General features: G+C 38.6%; 1 protein-coding gene across 2 annotated transcripts in view; it reads left to right on the top strand.

The window, feature by feature from the left end:
• TBC1D22A (TBC1 domain family member 22A) overlaps positions 1-18,687 on the top strand; it is a 133,963-nt gene that overhangs the window by 89,878 nt on the left and 25,398 nt on the right. For both annotated transcript variants that reach the window (XM_081958796.1, XM_081958795.1), the window contains exon 12: positions 11,492-11,587. In XM_081958796.1, coding sequence (XP_081814922.1) covers positions 11,492-11,587 — 96 coding nt within the window. The remainder of the gene's footprint in view (positions 1-11,491; positions 11,588-18,687) is intronic.

Genomic DNA, 18,687 nt, shown 5'->3' with positions numbered 1-18,687 from the left:
TGGTCTGGAGCATGGCAGCAACCAGAAAAAGAGCAACCTCACAGAGGCAGCACCTCATCTCAACCAGTGCAAGAAAGTTTGCTGAGAGGCAAAAGTTGTATGCCACTTTATAGATTTGGGGACTTCTGTTTGCTTTAAGGACAGAGTATTAAAGGTTTACTTAATCACCTACATCAACTTGCTACAGCTAGGATGGTGAGCTAACTCTCAGAGCAATAGTTTGTTATTGGGGAATATATAAAGAAAGCAACATGTTAAATTGTTGTGTGTCCGGTCCTTGCAAAAGAAAGAACGACAGGACAGATTTCACGTTCTCAGAATCTGCCCTAAAATCAGAATGATACTTTAAATTAGACCATCCTCACTTCAGTATTAGAGAAACCTTGGGAGATACTTAATTTTATTATTTGCTCCAGTTCTTCATGTGGCAATACTTTGTGAGCTATGTTAGCTACCAACTGGTTTAAAGGTGGCATTTATTTTCTGGAAATACAGTGAGTTATTCTTTCATACTTCTACCTCAAAAAAGAGTATCATGAAGCTATATTACATTCCTCTGTCCATAAAAAACTTTAAATATATGTCTTTTATTACCATAGTTGTATCTTTGCACATTTAATTTCCTTCTCTTCCAAAATAAAGACTCATGATCCTATAAAATCAGTTTCTGAAAACAATTCAGTCTCAATACCTTTCCTGTAAAATTTGGCATGTTTTATTCATGTGTAAGTTTATTGTGGCTTTTATCCCATTATAGTGAAAAACAAAAATGTGAACAACTGTTTATGCTATTGTAAGGTAGTGTATCTCAAGCTTAACAACTTTAAGGTGTCTGGATCTTAACTCCTAGAATACTTCAGCCAGCATATTTGCTGGAGAATTCTGGGAGTTGAAGTCCACATATTTTACATTTGCCAAAGAAACACTGTATTAAGGTATGGTAGAATCCACTGTATTGAGGTATGGTAGAATTCAGTTTTTCAGCTCCTGCTTTAGATACATAATCAGTTTTGGATTATTTCTTGGCAACCAACCAAACAAACAAACAAAACAAAAAACAAACCCGGACTGATTATACTATTTCTCAAAACAGAGTCTTCCCAAACTGAAATAGATGGTGAAATGGGGAGCAGGTAGTCCTTTAGCCTGATATCTCCAGAGCTAGTTACCTGACCCTTAAGAGCCAATAAAGGAAAAGGGTGCTTAATATGCTGAGGTATTTTACAGTAGAGGCGAGGTATTTATGCACCTTATAGCTCTTTTAAACACTATACAGTTTTTGCTATTCTTTTCTATAATAAGAAGAACAGAACAACTTTATTTCTAAGCAGTAAGGAACATCTCTGACTCAGCTGAGAAACATGTCTTCAAATATTCCACTTACTGGGGTAGGAAAATGCCATGGCAACTTAAGAATAAAGCTTCTGAAATGTTGTGATTTCATTTCTCGTGCTGTTAGGCACAGTTTAAACCATTGGTTGTCCTCTGACACCACTGGATGACATCGCCAAATCTCGCTGCTTTAGCAGAGTAAGGAAGATACTCAGAGATGATTCACACCCTGGTCAGTGTCTCTTTGCACTTCTACCATCGGACAGAAAACATCAAAGTGTAGCCAGCTGAACAAACAGGTTTAAAGATATTTTCTATCCTTGGGCTGTGAGACTTCGAAATACAACCACAATCACTCCATGCACACGCTAGGTTTTTCTTTCTTTCTTTTTTTGTTTCTGTTATAATTTTGTACCAGTGAGGTTAAAACCAATTTCGTTGTATTTAAGTACAATGACAATAAAGATTATACTTATACTTCACAAGTTTTATACTCCTAAGGGAGAAGTGTGTGTAATATGTATGATGATTGCCTATAACCATGTTGGCGAACCTATGGCATGCGTGCCACAGGTGACATGCAGAGCCCTCTCGGCGGGCATGCGAGCCGTCGCCCCAGCTCAGCTCCACTGTGTATGCATGCACATCACCTGCCATCCAGCTGGTTTTTGGGTCTCTGCCGTGCATGCATGGGGTGTGTGTGTGTGCAGGGGGCGCACGCATGCGTGGGAGTAGGGGTCACATGGAGGTGTTGCACATGCATGCACAGGGCGCAGGCAAGTGGGTAGGGAGAGCATGGGGGATCACACACGCATTGCATTATGGGTGCGCACACGCTTTTGGTGCATGACAAAAAGGTTAGCCATCACTGGCCTATAATATGCAGTTTAGGAGCTAAATAATATCATTAGGATTCCAGCAATTAAGATGCCATTTGGGGTGAATACAGCTCAAAATAATAATTCTCCTCACCAGTTCCTTTTAAACCATGTTGTTAAAATTGTTTCCAATATTGCTTTGCCAATAATCTACTTTACCTTTCCCTCTTACATTTTTATCATCCGCAGAATACTTCCATTAATAATTTTACTGTTAGGTTATTACCAGATGATGGACATAATTGTTTATTGTGAGGTGTTATTGTTTAGAAAACCTTGAAATATTTTTAGCCAGAGATCCCATGATAGATTGAAGGCGAAGATTTTCTACCTTATTTTACTTGATCAGAATATATTGTACGTTAGTGGAGGGTGAACAATGGTAAATATATTTCTAAAAATACACTATATTGCCAAAAGTATTCGCTCACAACTGAGTCTGATTATGTGGATGGGTGAGCGAATACTTTTGGCAATATATGTATATCTTGAGACCTGGCATGCTTTTATCACCTCAATGATTTTCGATCATGCATGCTTTGAAAGAAAATGTGCAAGTTGTATTTGTCTTGATTTTTTTCTGTTAGAAGAAACTATGGAGACAAGAAATTGAATGGTGTATATAAAATCTGCTTTGAATATTTTCTGAATATATTATACAATTTGCAGGCTGCCTGGTTCCTGTATTTCCACTGTCTCTGTGGTAGACCTAATACAATTTTTGGAAAGTTATTCTTTGCTCTATTAGCCTGGTCAATAATATTTTATTTAGCAAGGTAATGGTGATAATAAAACTATAAAACATAGGTGGATGTATTTATTTGTATATTACTGTGGATATATTTTAAAAGGTCAGTAAAATCATATATATTAAAATGCTGTGAACAAATTCTCAAATACTTTACCTACATCAAGATTTGGTTGAAGCGTGGCTCTTAAGGAAGCATCTGAAATTCAGATGGGCATGTCCCAGATATGGAAAGGGGGAGATAACCCCCCCTTTTATCATGTGAATATAGATTCATATGCCCCAAGTTTATGTGATCACTTTTTGCAAACTTCTGACAAGCAAAGTCAATGGGAAAGCCAGCTTCCCTTAATAACTGGGTGTTGTGGCCCAGCAGGATCCGTTGGAGCTGCTGAGGGACTCAGATAGCGACGAACCCTATGAGTCGGCTATGGAAGATGTGGAGGATCCTGGGCAGGGTTCAGACTCAGAGCAGGAACCAGAGAGGCTGGTTGGCCACCAGGAGGCGCCTGAGGCATGGAGCAGTGGGGAAGATCAAAGGGAGTTGGTCCCTGACGCCAGGCAACGGAGGGCGGAGAAACGGAGGCAGCAGTTATGGAGACAGACTCATAAGAGATAATCAAGCCCAGGTGGTTGTGGCTTGGCCCCTCCCAAGAGAGTATATAAGAAGAGACTTTGGGAGGAGTCCTTTTGCAGGACACAACTGTTCGTAACAATCTGGAGAAGCACTTGTCTGTATCTGTTGGAGTCTGGGTTGCTGCCAACGTCTTGCCTGTGAGTCGTGTTTGGGCTTTCAGCCAACAGGATTATAATTACTGTAAATAAAGAGTGGCACACAGCTAAGCCTGTGTCGGCATTCATTACCGGACGGAGGGGGGCCAGAACACTGGGTTACTAATTTATCAACTGCAGTGATTCACTTAACAATTTTGGCAAGGAAGGTTGTAAAATGGGGCAAAACTCACTTAACAAATGTTTCACTTCACAATTTTGGGCTGAATTGTAGTCGTAAATTGAGGACTATCTGTGCACAGTCCAATGGCTGAAGCAATTATGAGAAAGAAGCTCAAAATAACCTTGCCTTGATTTTGTTGGTGAAAGATGGGACAAGTTTGAACAGTCTTTCAAATTTCTCTTGTGATATTGCACATCAATAAAGTAGCGTTTCTGGCATTTGCTTGGGTGCCTATTTTGTGATTTTTCCTACAGATCTGGCAGAACTGTAGCTCCATGTTATCTAACAGGGCAGGGATGGTTAATCTTTTTGGCACAGATTGCTGAAACTGGAGCGTGCGTTTGCGTGCCAGAGCTGTGGAACCCAGAAGAGAGCAGCTGGCTAGTGCATATGTGCACAGTGACCAGCTGCTCTTCTGGGTTCTGTCATGTACATGCACAGTACTCAGAAGAAAGCATCTGCCCAGTGCGCACATGCGCACTGGCCAGCTGCTCTCTTCCAAGTTCCAGCGCTCTGGAACCTGGAACAGCAGCTAGCGACAGATTGCGTGCCCACAGAGAGGGCTCTGCGTGCCATCTCTGGCACATGTGCCATAGGTTCACCATCATGGTGATAGGGTAATGTAAGAATTACCCAATCTACTGTGTAGTCTAATTTAACACTCCATCACATAACATGAAGACAGACCCCACCTAAAAATCTGGCCATTCAACTCTTCCAGTAGTGCCATTCATTGTAATCAAGATCATGATATATTACTGAGCTAAATTGTGCTTTTTGACAGAGAGACACTTGTCCTAAGGCACGTCAGTCAAAAATAACCGAATTGCCTCAAATGTCCCGAGTTCAGGTATTCTGTTGAGCTGAAGCATATTCCTGATTTGCAACCACGTCATTTTAAAAGACTTCCAAAATCATAATGTAGGTTAAAATCACTTGCATTCTTTCCTTGAAAATTGGATTCTAACTTTTTTAAAATGCAAGAATAATCTGTTTTATAATATTAGAAACAAATTCACTGAGAAGAATTCAGTAGATTCTAGTATGGCTGAACTAGGGTGAAAAACATATCAATACATACTGTAGCTATTGCTATATTTTCTTTAGAAAAATAATTCAGGTGCCTTTTAAACAACAAAAAGTTAGTTTTGAAGTCCATTACCCCATAAAATCTATTCCTACTGTACTTTTTGTGTTTGTCCATTTAAAGGATATCTACTTTTCAACTAAAAAAGCTGAAGTATAAAAAACACAAAAGACACAAAAAGGAGAATATTAATTTTTAAAGCTAGCTAATTGAGATAACAATTCAAGGTGAGGATTATTCTGTTAGAGTTCGTTTCTCAGCAGAGTCTCTGAAATCTGCAAGCAGTTATGAAATTGTGGTTTTAGGATAAGGAATTGTGCCACAGCATGGAAAGCAGATTACATTCTTCTTTTTTTTAAAAAAATCTACTTGCAGTTGTTTGACCTTTAGTTCAAAAAGCTAACCTAAAAAGGCCTAATGATGCCACATCGAGTTTTATTTCATCTATGGATGCTGCTGTCAGTCCTTCGTAGGGTGACAAATGATGACAAAACTGATCTGTGTTTAATCTCACGGGTGTATTGTTCTGTTACGATGTTCTTTTTCTCCATCAAACAATTCCATTAAAATTAGAATGGCTGCACTTCGATGTGCCTTTCCCAGTGTAAAAAGGAAGGCATAGATTGCTGTCACATAGAAATTGATTTCCCAAAACCCGGGCCTCTTTGAAGTAGATGCCCTTGAAGTAGCCATGGTGAAAATAATTTAACATCAATAACCACTTGTAAATAGTTTTTTACTTAACCATACTTGATAAACATTAATCTATGATTATAACAAAACTAATTCAAATCCATCATGAATGTCAATGACATCCTATTCCTATCAAGCAAATGTTAACAAGTCCTATGTTGTACCTGATAGACAGACATGAGACAGCCTCAGACCTATATTTCTGGGAAAGCTTACATCATGGGTTAGGAACTATTTCAAGCTAGCGGCATTTTCATGAGATTTCATACAGTGTTACGGATATTAAAACGTATCTCGTATGAAAATGTAGAAATCTTTCAAAACTTTGTAAAATTTGCCCATTTAAAAAAAAAACACCATTTTAATTTCATATGTATGCTGCCAAATATTCTGTTTACTCTTTCGGATTGTGTGTAATTATTTAATTTTGCAGGTCTCAGGGATCAGTTAGTGATTCTGCATCCTATAGGAACCAATTCTGCTGAAGCCAGGTTTATAGTTATGTCTTCTAGGCTTGCTGACTGATCACTAAGAGCAGCTGGATCTCTCATCCAGCCCAATCTGCTCTAGAAAGAGAAGTTTATGCCTGGAGTGGAAAGCTGCTCTAATAGGAGCTGCCTACTCAAGATTCTAATTCCTGACAGAATGCCTCCTTCTTTCCACTGTTTCAGCTTCTGTTTCTTGTGATCTGCAGATCTGAAGTAGGTGGAAAGAGTTGCACATATGCATCTCGTGAAGGGGGCTGGAATGCATGTCATTAGGGTCAGAGGGGGTATGAAGGTACCATCAAGTGTTTCATTTTGTCTTGGCTCAAAAGAACATGTAAGCCCAAGAACGTTAATCCTGAGAGAATATACCCACTGGCTGACAAAAGGTTTTGCAGCTGATAAATTCTTACAATTCCTAAATTGGTCTGCAGCTGATCCATTTCATAGGACCTTTTATCTTACGGAGATTGTAAAATGCAGTCAAGTGGTGATTGTATCCATTCGCCTAGAATCAAAATCATCTCAGGATTTCTAGACTACTCCATTTGAATTAAATTCAAACAGCTTTTTGTTTGTTGGGAATTCTAATCCAACATAATGGGAAAGAATCGGATTACAGAAGGTAAGATGGGTAGCTCCTAACAAGAACATTCAGCTATTTTAACTCTGTCCAGACTGCAATTGTTAATGTAGTTGCAAAAGTTTATATAAAAGAAAAAAAAATTATTCAGTCTTAACTGTTTTGTTTGCTAACATTTGCTATTCCCAAATCCCCTATCAGTTCTTACTTACTATCAATTGCTCATGTCTTACACATTGTACTTATCATCATTGGTCTGTATATGTGGCAGAATTGCACCTGCTATTAAACAGGGAAGCTCATAGCTAAATTTGCAGAGGGAGTGGGATTGTGCCTTACTAATTTCTCGCTTTTCACGTAATAGTTCTGATAGGGGAAACAGTTCTATTGTCACCATTTCTTTCTGCATAGCTTTCTTTATAAAAATGAGGAATAACAAAAATACGTTAACTCTGTATTGTATAAAACCCTCCTCCAAAATAAATTTCATTTGTTCATTTGTTTATTTTGTCAAGCATGGGTTTATATTATGAAAGTGAGGTGGAAGGGAAGCTTTCGATTGAATTAACTGGTAGCTGATCTAGCTGTGTGACTGTACTTGCACAGCAGGACTATTGAATCCTTGTGTTCATTGTCTAGTGTGGAAGTGGAACTTTGCAGTAGGTTGTAGTTAAATAGAAGCAGCCATTACAAAAGCTTTTTAAGACAATTGCAGCTGATTGCCCCTATTATAGAGAATAATTTTAACAATTTGCTATTTTATGGATATCCCCTTCTGTTGCTTAAGTTACCTGGACGTTGCAGAATATGCACTTCAAAGGAATTTGCAGATAGATTATTTCGGTAAGAGAGACAATACTAAAGAAACTTGGATTTTCTCCTTCTGAAATCTAATTTAAATAATGTAGGGTTAGATAACCTACTCTGTGCTGCAGCTTAGCCATTGCAAATTGTTGATCATAGCAAATTTTCACTATAGTTCCAGAGTTGAAGCCTAAAAGATGGGAGCTGTCAGCTTTTAAAACAATGGACATGTTTTTCTTGAAAAGGACTGCTACGATCTTCTATCACAACTTTTAGATCTTGATTCTTTTATCACAACTTTAGATGCTTAAGAAATGGGTGGCTGGTTCAGACTATGGTAGGGAGGACTCCTTAACTCTCCCTTGTGCCTACGATTCACTTCCTTGTGGACTCCTAAACACAAGAGGATTATTTCAACTACAGTTCTGATATATATATTTTCTCCAGGTAACATAATTGCACAATAAGAAGTCAACATACCAGAAAAGGGTCTGAGATATGACTGGAAAGAGTGCATGGACAGAATTTGATAGCCCATGGAAAGGGGGAGCTAATTAGTACCTTGCACCTAAGACCCATTTTACTATTTCCTTTGCACTATTTCTTTTTGTGACCCACTCACCTAAACCAATTTCAAAACAATCATGTCACCAGGTAATCTTCAAACAACTACCCCCACAACTACTTAAACTACTACTATTACTCCAAGGAGGTATAGTTAGACTTTAGTAGCACAATGTATAAAGAATTCTACAAAGGAATCAGAATAATATTTTATTGCTAAGTTGTTTATATTGGGTTCTGAAATTTTATTTTTTAGGAAAGGGAAAATCGGTGTATGTGTTTTACTGCAATAGGGAATTGACCCTTTAAACTAAATATCTTGGTACAACAGTAGGTTTTATTGCAATTATGAGCCAATATAACATTAAGCCTCATAATAACATTTCCTTTTGAAGTGGTGGGATGCAATGTAATATGTTCTGCTATGCTTCCTTCTGTCTCTCAAGTTAGATTCATGACTAATTCATGAGATTTTTGAGGGCAAAGTCTGAAATAATGGGTTCGGTTTCATCCAGGGGAGCGATAAACTTTTTGCAAGGCAATGTGATATTTGTGGTGTTAACCATCTAAATGATTTTTATTGATGATGACAGATGGTTCTGTGGTGAGGCACTCAAGAGTCACGCCTAATATGTTCAGAATAAGTCTTCTGGAAGGCTGTACATCTGTTTTTAAGATCTTTTGCTAAAATATTTAAATCAAGGTCATTGTTTATATTTGATTTCTAAGCAGCTTTTAGCTATTGGCCTGCCATTTTATACATTTAAAGATGAATCTGCTTGTAACTTCAAGGGCTGCAAATGGAAAGTTATAATAGGTAGCAGGTGTTAGGAAAGGCAATTATGCATTAGCTGCTTTGCTCAATTTCCAAAACTGTCCAAGACTATCCATTTGAAATGCTTTATACTCTAGTTTTATCTCTGAACTATGATGAATTCTGAGATCTAAAGGGAATATACATTTTCCTTTAATGAACTGAATGCTTAAGCCTATTTGATTTAATTTAAAAGAGCCTAGGCAAACGGTACTGAAAAACAATGTGAAAACAGAAAATATCAAGAATAAATTTAGATCGTTGGCACAGTTTGCTATTTTATTTCCCTTTCTTAGAGGGGAAAAATACTTTGATACAGCTCGTGTAGAGAATGGTACTTAGGCCTTTGCATAAAGGATTATTCAAAGTTTCTTGTGAAGTTTTGCTCACTTTCTTAGACTTTTGCCAGATGGTGTTGGATTAAGACTGAAAAGAATGTTTCTTCTTTTTCCTGCTCCCAAGAACATAAAAGATATACTAGTTCAGATCGAAAATCCATTTTAAGCCATCTTACACGGTCACCTTGAAATTCTGAAAATTACGCTTTTCTTTTGTCCTGAATTTCCTGTCAGTTTTGTTGGGTGTAATAGTAGTTAAAAGCTCTGTTTCTGTATGGTTTGGATAGTTTATTGTCTGTTTTCATGCAATCCCTTCAGCTATGGCCTAATTCTTCCCAAAGTCTTTGCCTTATACTCTAGAGAGGTGTTAGGTTCCATTTGAATTGGGTCATCTACAGATGGCATCTTACAACTGGGTCAGGCACTGGGATAGGAAGTGTGTTGTATGAACTGTCAAACTCAGACAATGGTTAGGTTTAAGGAGGAATTATTTTTAGACCCAGACAGCCTCAGGTCTCTTTGGACGAAACTTAAGATTTACTGTGTCTTACAGAAAAGTCTAAGATAGTTAACGTCGTTGCAAAGAGGCAGATTCCTAGAGCTGTCTTTTTTTATTCCCCATCTTCTTTCTGCAACAATGGTAGTTATTCTGATTAAACATTAGGAATTTTTTTTCCATTTTGAGTTATGAGATGTGACTTTTGGATAAGACATGCACTTTTTCACTGTAGAAGAGTATACATGCTTCCGATATATAATTACATGGACTTAGCTTGATTATGAACGTATTGTCATATTGATCACTCCCAACTCTAGAAAGTTTAATGATCTTTCCCAGCAAGCTCATGTTGATAGGTTGGGGATTAACACCAAACCCTCTAGATATTTCCTCCCAAAACTACATTCTACCTTCTTTAGTTTTTCTTACCAGGGAAGAATGCAGCCAAAATGCAGTGCAAAATATGGCAGATGGTATAGAACAGTGATGGCAAACCTTTTCTGCACCGAGTGCCCAAACTGGTGAACGTACGCACCACAGCCCCGGAAACTCAAAGACCAGCTGGCTGGTGTGCATGTGCGCGCCGGCCACCTGGTCTTCTAGTTTCTGGTGTACACATGCACGCTGGCCAGCTGGTCTTTGGGTTTCCGGGGCTCCCACATGCGCAAAGATCAGCTGGCCAATGCGCATGCATGTGCCAGAAACCAGAAGAGTAGCTGGTGATGGTGCGCATGCCCACAGAGAGGGCTCTATGTGCCATCTCTGGCACGCATGCCATAGGTTCGCCATCACAGGTATAGAATGGTGCATTGCTTTAGAAGTTATCAAAGCTAAGAAACAACTACCGTATTTTTCGGAGTATAAGACGCACCTTTTTTCCTCAAAAAAGAGGGTGAAAATCCGGGTGCATCTTAGACACTGAATACATCATTTTTTGCCTCCTGAAACCCCGCCCACTTCACCAAAATGGCCGTGCAGAGCCTGTAGGAGGCTTTCAGAGTGCTCCTGGGGACCGGGGAGGGCAGAAATGAGTGAAAAACAGGCCGTTTTTTGCTCAATTTTGCCTGCCCAGCCCCCAAGAGCACTCTATAAGCCGCCTAAAGGTTATTCATTCAAATTTTTGGACAAAAATGTCCCAAAACGAGCATTTTTTGCTCGTTTTTGCCCCCCCCCCAGCACTTAACAAGTCTCCTAAAGACTATTTATGCCTTTTTTTAAAAAATACAGTCCCCTTTTCATGAAAAACGGGCCATTTTTGGGAGTTCTGCAGAGTGCAAAACCTTTTTTTTAATTTGCCTCTTCAAAACCTTGGTGTGTCATACTCTGGTGCGTCTTATACTCCAAAAAATACAGTAGTGAAGGCCATTGACTGTCCCTTAGCAAAACCTGCCATGAAGAACAAGCACAGCAGTTTTATTCCCTAAAGTTGAAGCCGAGTGGTTTCCTTGATGCTCAACACCAAAGCTTATTGGCGGATATTATGCTTTTTATATACTTGCATAAGCTAATCATTCTTGGGTACTATTGTTTTGTTCCTATTTTCTCTACACTAATGAAACAGGCTTTTATTTGGAATATGTTTCGTTAAATTAATTGTGACAATTACATTTTAAAAATTAGGGAAGCAACAAAAAAACATTTTCTGATCGGTATTGAGTTATCTATTCAAATGTATTTTTATGTTGACTATATATGTGCTTTATTTTAACAGTCTGAACCAGAAGGTTTTTCCCACTTCCACTTGTATGTCTGTGCTGCCTTCCTTGTCAGATGGAAAAAGGAAATCCTTGAAGAAAAAGACTTCCAAGTAAGTAAAACATTAGTTATATTTTTCCTTAAAAAGGATATTTTAATTTTTTTAAAAAAAATTACCTTCCTTAGTAGCAAAAGACTTCCACTTTTACTGGGTTTCAACAACCTTGGATACATTTGGATGTTTTTCCGTATTTCTCTTGCTGAGTTTAAAATGAAAAGGAAAGTACAAAGTTGCAGCTGAATATTTTTCCATTTGTCCATCTCCTTGTTTTGGATGGGGCAGCATCAAGATGGTGTGAAAAAACAAAAATGGGGCTACTAGGAACAGGCAAATTTCATTTGATACAATTCCAGCATAGCAACTTTCATGTCGAGAAGAAATTAAGCGGAGGGAAAGCAGTTTTGATAATTGGTAAAAACTAATTAACCTGGCCATATGGGAAGATAAAGGAAAAATATCTAATCACGTTTAAATGGAGCCCAGAGAGTGATGTGCCCTGTGTAGACAGAGGATGCCTGTTTTTATTGTCCTGAAGTATCTATTTGTCCATGTACATAAGGAGGAGGAGTGTTGAAATATAATTTTGTAATAGCTACCTTCTCTCTTATACTAGTTCTTTTTGTCCCTCGGTTTGTCAGAAAGTTTTTTATGCTAGTTTCATCTGGTGTCACTTTTCATTCTCTCTGATATTGTGTTTGATTGGCTTTAATAATCTTTTTTTTCATGGTTTCCCAAGCATCTTCAGTAGTTTCTCCCTTTAGGATTTCCCTTTGTGGAATCCTTCCTAATTTCTGACTTAGTTTGTCGAAGTCAGCTCTCTTGAAGTCTGGCTTTGTTCAATTGTCTCTGCCTGCATTATGCTGAATACTATTGACCATGTCATAGTGAGACATGGTCACTCTCTCACAAAGCAACTTCTACTTGTTGTATCATTTGATCCCTGTTAGTAAAAATTAAGTACAGTATAGCTGACACTTTATTTCCCTCCTCTACCTTTTGGTTGAGAAAGTTATCAACTAGGCTTGACAGGAGCCTGGTGCAGATTTTGTCTCCCAGTTGATGTCAGGGTATTTAAAGTCCCCCATTACCAGTGGTGGGATTCAGCCAGTTCGTACCTATTTGGGAGAACCGGTTGTTAACTTTCTAAGCAGTTCGGAAAACCGGTTGGTGGAAGAAATCTTATTTTGTTTTTTTCCACCTTACAGGGCTAATACTGTAAGGAAGGCAGGAAGGAAACATTCTGGTGTTGTTTCTAGCCTAATCTTTATTGCCCTGCCTACAGAAACTGCCTCTCCGGTTAACCCTTATTACATTGTAACAGCCCATCGATGTGGGTGATGTTGAGTTGGCCACACCCACCCAGTCACATGACCACTGAGCCATGCCTACCCAGCTGGTCATTAAGGCAGAGAACCGGTTGTTAAATTATTTGAATCCTACTACTACCCATTACTACAATATTTCCTTCAAATCTTATTTAACTAACTAGCAAATAGTTCATCTATTTCCTCTGCCTGGTTGGGTAGCCTGTCGTATATACCTGTAGCAATGTCATTTCCCCCCTTCTAATATTCACCCAAATGCATTCAAGAGGGCTTTCATCCCTGCTATTGTGTACTTCTGCAGACATGTAGTGATTCCTTACATACAACACAACTCCTCTTCCTCTTTTGTTGGGTTGGTTTCTTTTGAATGGTTTATATCTTTCTAGCAATAAGTTCCAATCAAGGATTCCATCCCACCAAATTTCGGAATATCATACCTGCTCTCATGTATTAGGAGTTCAGGTTTCTCCTGTTTGTTCCCCAAACTCTGACCATTAGCATACTGGCATTTGAGCTCCTTATGACTAACCCTATGTTTGCTTCTTACATTACCTGTTTTATATCTGAGTTCCACTTCCTACTCGACACTCCCTTCCTCATTGTCTGATTTATTGGGTTTGGTTTATGTTTGGGGTTTGGCCTTAAAGATTAGTCACTCTTTCCTTCCATTTATAATTTAAAGCCCCACTGATGAACTGAGCCAGTTGTTTTCCAAACATTCTTCCCAGCTCTTGTGACTTGTGAGAGCAAAGCTGTGATGGCTTTGCTTTCCCACCCTCAACGGTAGAGAGGAAACCTGTGAAAGGGAAAGAGGTGGGATCAGCGCAGGGCAGTGAGGCTGGACCAGTTCTGGTAGCAATTGGATCTGGGGTTGGGTCCCTTCATTGTTCCTTGCTGGGTTTCATGAAAATGCTCAACCTCTCACTCAACTCAACAACTCAGTTGTCATCATGGAGCCATCACTATGGCCGCCTAGGTTTACTCTCTCACCTGTATTTTCACAGCGCCAAACTTTAATTCCAACACTGCATCTTAAATTCCTCATCTATCCTTAAGTATCTTAAGTTGATGCTATGACAATGATCAACTATTGATTTACATACCGCTTCACCAGAAGTGGGTTTCTGCTGGTTCGGCCCGGATTGGGCGAACCGGTAGTGGCGGCGACGGGAGGCTTCGCCCACCCTCCCGGACGCTTCTGTGCATGCACAGAGGCATTGCGCGAACATACGTGCGTGCACAAGCGAACCAGTAGTAAAAAAAATTGAAACCCACCCTGCGCTTCACAGTGCTTTAGAGCAGTTTCCAGAGTCAGCCTATTACCCCCAACAATCTGGGTCCTCATTTTACCAACCTCGGAAGGGTGGAAGGCTGAGCCAACCTTGAGCTGGTCAGAATCAAACTGCCGGCAGCTGGCAATCAGCAGAAGTAGCCCGCAATACATAGAATAAGAGAAGAACGAGCTAAACATCATGACACGAGTGAGAAGAATTTGAAATCCAGATAGCAACTCAAAGCTATTTAGTTTATAATGTATTTTTCCATCATTAGCAGTAGCTTCAATGGTCTTGTCAGGGTGCAGGATGTCAGAATTGACCCATGTAGCTGTTAAGAACAATTCGTTCTAAGGTCCTTGATAGAAAAATATTTTCCATCTGGCAACTTTGTGGAATATATGTGACTGCTGTAAGTGAACTGTTGCCTTTTGTGGCTTAAAGTTGCCTTCAGGGAAAAGATGCAAAGCCAGCATTAACATTTTATTATATTAACTTTATGCCATCTACCCTTTCGGAGACTAGAATTCTCTTTCTAGACCAATTAAATGGGCTCATTTAAAAGATTGTTTTCTGTGTCAGCATTTGCGGTGTAAAAGTTCATTATGAAACTGCAGAAGCATATTTTTGACTGGTTATATCCTTAGCTGGTGTGTTTCTAAAATACACCAAAAGTCCTGCCAAGGACTGATTGGATGTATTTTATCGATTTGTTTAAATGCTGCCATTATTATTCACTACAGGCAGGTAGCTAATTGGATAATCACTGTAACATAGCAACCCAAGAAGCATATCGCCAACGTATTACTTCACTTCGCCTCTAAAGAGCTGCAATTATAGCAGTTTTGGGGTCAAAAGGTGGCTTGGGGAAAGAAAAAAAAACCCAGAAGGGTTGAAAAGGAGAAAAGTTATATAGTCTAATATTCACCTCGGGGTGTTCAGATCATTATGCTAACACTGCTTTATGCAAGATTTTATTTTCCACCCCACTCTGTTTGACTGTGTTTGTGTTCCTCACATTTTAATCCCATAAAGCGTGCATTTATTATGTAATGCTACCTTTCTGCACTATTCAGCACTATAATAAAATGCAGATCCCATAGATTCTCTTGGAAAGTCCAATATTTTAATATGATTAGGTCAGTGCTATTAACTTTGCAGTGTCATTGATCAGCTCTGGGAGTTTGCCTCAGGAATGCTTTCCGGATGTCTGAAATGAGAATATGTGTAATTAAATGCATGCTAACCAAAATAATTTGTTACTATTAATGCTGTTTTTTAAAAAAATTGAGACAACCTGTTTAATATGGGTTAATGTCCCTTAGGTGATTGTATTCGCTCAAGGTTTTTGTGGTATTTGAATGATCTAAGGGTAGGCTAAAGAATCCACAAGGTAAAATGAGGCCAAATAGATTTCTTGGAGGAAGATGTGAGGTGACCAGGAGATCGATAAAGAATATACCAGTGGCCCTTGTTTAGCGACTGCCTTGTTTAGCAATCATTTGCAGTTATAGCAATGACGAATAAGTAAGTCCATATTTGCTATGACATTTTGCAGGTTTATAAGACATAGGAAAGCTGAAGTGAGATAATAAGCACAGTTGCCATTTTACTTAGTGAATGTTTCACTTAACAACGGAATAGCTGGTCTAAATTGTGGTTGCGAAACAAGGACTACTTGTACTGTGTTTAGATCTTATAATCAGTTTTGGTATATACATAGCTGCAGTTGAATTTTTCTGATTCCCATTTCTCCTTTGTACGCATTTACAACAGATCTCGAGGCATTTGGGTCATTTATAGCTCAGCTGTTATATTTTTCTCAAGCGAAAGGTGATATAATAATTCTTCTCTCAGAAAAGAGAAAGATACAGAAGCTTTTCATCTATATCGAGAAATCTTTTCGTTGAAAGTGCGCACACGATTCCTTGGTGATCACTTGTGCGGCAGTATGAAATGCCAAATCTGTTCATTGTCTTTTCATCCATCAGCATACGACTATTAGCAAATGAAATGGTTACAACTCTAATAATTCGAAAGGCCCGGGGATGTTAACATTTTTTTACTTGCTTTTGTTAAAAACTAGTTTTTGTTTGTAGGATTCACATTTGTTACATGGTCTACAGGCATACCTTGCTTTATTGTGGTTTGCAAACTGTGTTTTTCTTTTTCTTTGCAATACCCTTTACCAGCAAAAAAGTTATGGCTTGCTGAAGGCTTGAGTGATGATTAGCAATGTTTGTTGATAACATTTTTTTAAGGTGAAATATGACTGTTTAGACATAATGCTATTGTTAATAGACTACAGTAGAGTAAATTTGACTTTCATATGCACTAGGAAGCCAAAGAATTCACGTGACATGCTTTACTGCAATTTTTGCTTTATTACCATGGTCTGGAACAGAACCCACAATATCTGAGAAATACCTATATTGTCTTTTTATATGTTTCTGCAGTAGTATTGTATCCTTTTCTATGTTTTCTCCGTTGGCTTTGCTGATTTTTTTTGCCACCTCAAATACTGTCCTCCTTCAAACCTTGTCTGTTCCTTCCCAGACTCCTGCTGTTTTCTCTCTACTTGTTCTTAATTATAGCCAATAAATATCATGATAAAATAAAATCCTGCAGTAAAATATCAGTTGTTAAAATGTAAAGCAAAAGGAAAAAATAATAAAGCTCTAGACTCTATTTAATTATTTATTAATTTTTAGTGTGGACATGCTTCACAAAATGTGTTTTGAGTTAAAAGAAGTTTTACATCCCCAAGAACAGTGGCTGCCAACCTTTTGGGCACCAGGGACCAGTTCCACGGAGAAAGGTTTTGCGGCACACTGGAGGGGGCGTGGTTTTGCATACTGCCTGTAGAGCTTTGCTTGGTTTTGTGGACCAGTTGCTGAGATGCCGTGGACTGTGGCCAGTCCACGGATCAGGGGTTGGGGACCACTGCCTAAGAAAATTCAATCAAAATAGTATAATACTACTACTACTATCAAAATGCCAATTTTGAAGAATTTCTCTTTTTACTAAAAAAAAATACTTAGATGAGAAATGGGATTGAGCGGGTGCTAAAAAGGCTACCATAAACTATATGTTCATCTGAGTGCCCCAGCCAAGGGTGCAGAGCCATGTTTTACAGAAGGCCAGAAGAATGAGGGGGGCGCTTTATTTCCCTGGGGGAGCATGTTCCATGGTGCAGGGCCAATAGTTGAGAAGACTGAAAATGCTATAGAAAAGTTTGAAGATGCTTTCTGCCTTTATGGCCCATCTTTTCTTCAGAAATCCTAAAGACCACATACATAATACTCCTGCTTCAATTGCAGCCTTCAGGAACCTTGCAAGAGAGGATCATCTAGAAATAATAAATAAGTCCACCGGTACTCAATAAAGTTAATGAACTGGGACTGAATCCATGGCTCTTGCATGTAATTTTGGAGATTATAAGTCATTGTAATTAGGGAGTTAAGAATTGGAATTGCTTGAAATGCCATTTTTTTCTGTATTCTTAAAAATGGAAAGAAGGTTTTCCTTTGTGAGTACCGTGTTTCCCAGAAAATAAGGCAGGGTCTTATTTTCTTTTGACCCCCCCCCCCCGAAATAAGCGCTTGGCCTTATTTTCAGGAAGGTCTTATTATTTTTGAGGTGCAGGAGGCAGCAACTGTGGCCACCTCATGGCTGCTGCTGTGTCGCAATATTTTCAGGGAGGGCTTATTTTCGGTGGAGGGCTTATTTTAGCGCATGTGCTCAAAAGCCGGATTGGGCTTATTATTCGGGGAGGTCTTATTTTTGGGGAAACGGGGTATCTATGCTCATATGATTGCAGTGGCACGTGTACATTACTGATTATAAATAAATAAGAGGCCTTTCTTGCATTCATCTGAATATTGTAATCATATTGGAAGGTTGAATGTTTCACAGCATGGTAACAGCTGCAAAGCGCTGGAATCTCAGATGCTTCGAGGCACAAGGCTGCAAATGCTATCAACTGAAAAGTATTGTGCAGCTATTTCATTTTTTTTTCTTCCTTAAAGGATTTGCTGTGAAAGAAAATAACTAATGGCAGGGCAGAGGAAAACAGAAAGGATGTTTTCTAGATCCCTTATGAAATTCCATTACTAAGGCATGATAATAATGGCATGAAAAAAACCCTGAGTTTGGTCATGCTTCCTCCAACTCTCTTGAAAATAAGCTATGTCCTTCTTAGTAACCGTGTAACTTTCTTGTCGTAATGTAATGTAATGTAGAACCATGACAAATACGACTGTATTCAATAGTACATTCTTCTTAATTATTTAAAGAAAAACCCTTTTTTGAGATCTTTACTTTGATGTTTTGCTTTGAACTGATGATAGCTTCTCCTTTTCGTATGCTGCTCTCTTAGTTCCATTTTATTTTTGTGCCAGACATCAGAATCCAGCTCAATTTTACTCATTTAGTTAGAATACCTTTTCCCTAATCTGTCTACATTTACTTAGTCATTGCACAGGATGGATAAAAATCGATGATTTTTTTAAAATCAGGTTTTTTAAAAATTTCTATCAGATTTATTTTAATA

Source organism: Natrix helvetica (genome assembly GCF_964273705.1).
Source record: "Natrix helvetica genome assembly, chromosome: 6".
Lineage (NCBI taxonomy): Eukaryota > Metazoa > Chordata > Lepidosauria > Squamata > Natricidae > Natrix > Natrix helvetica.
The sequence above is the reverse complement of the archived record's forward strand: the minus strand, read 5'-3'. Positions and strand labels throughout refer to the sequence as shown.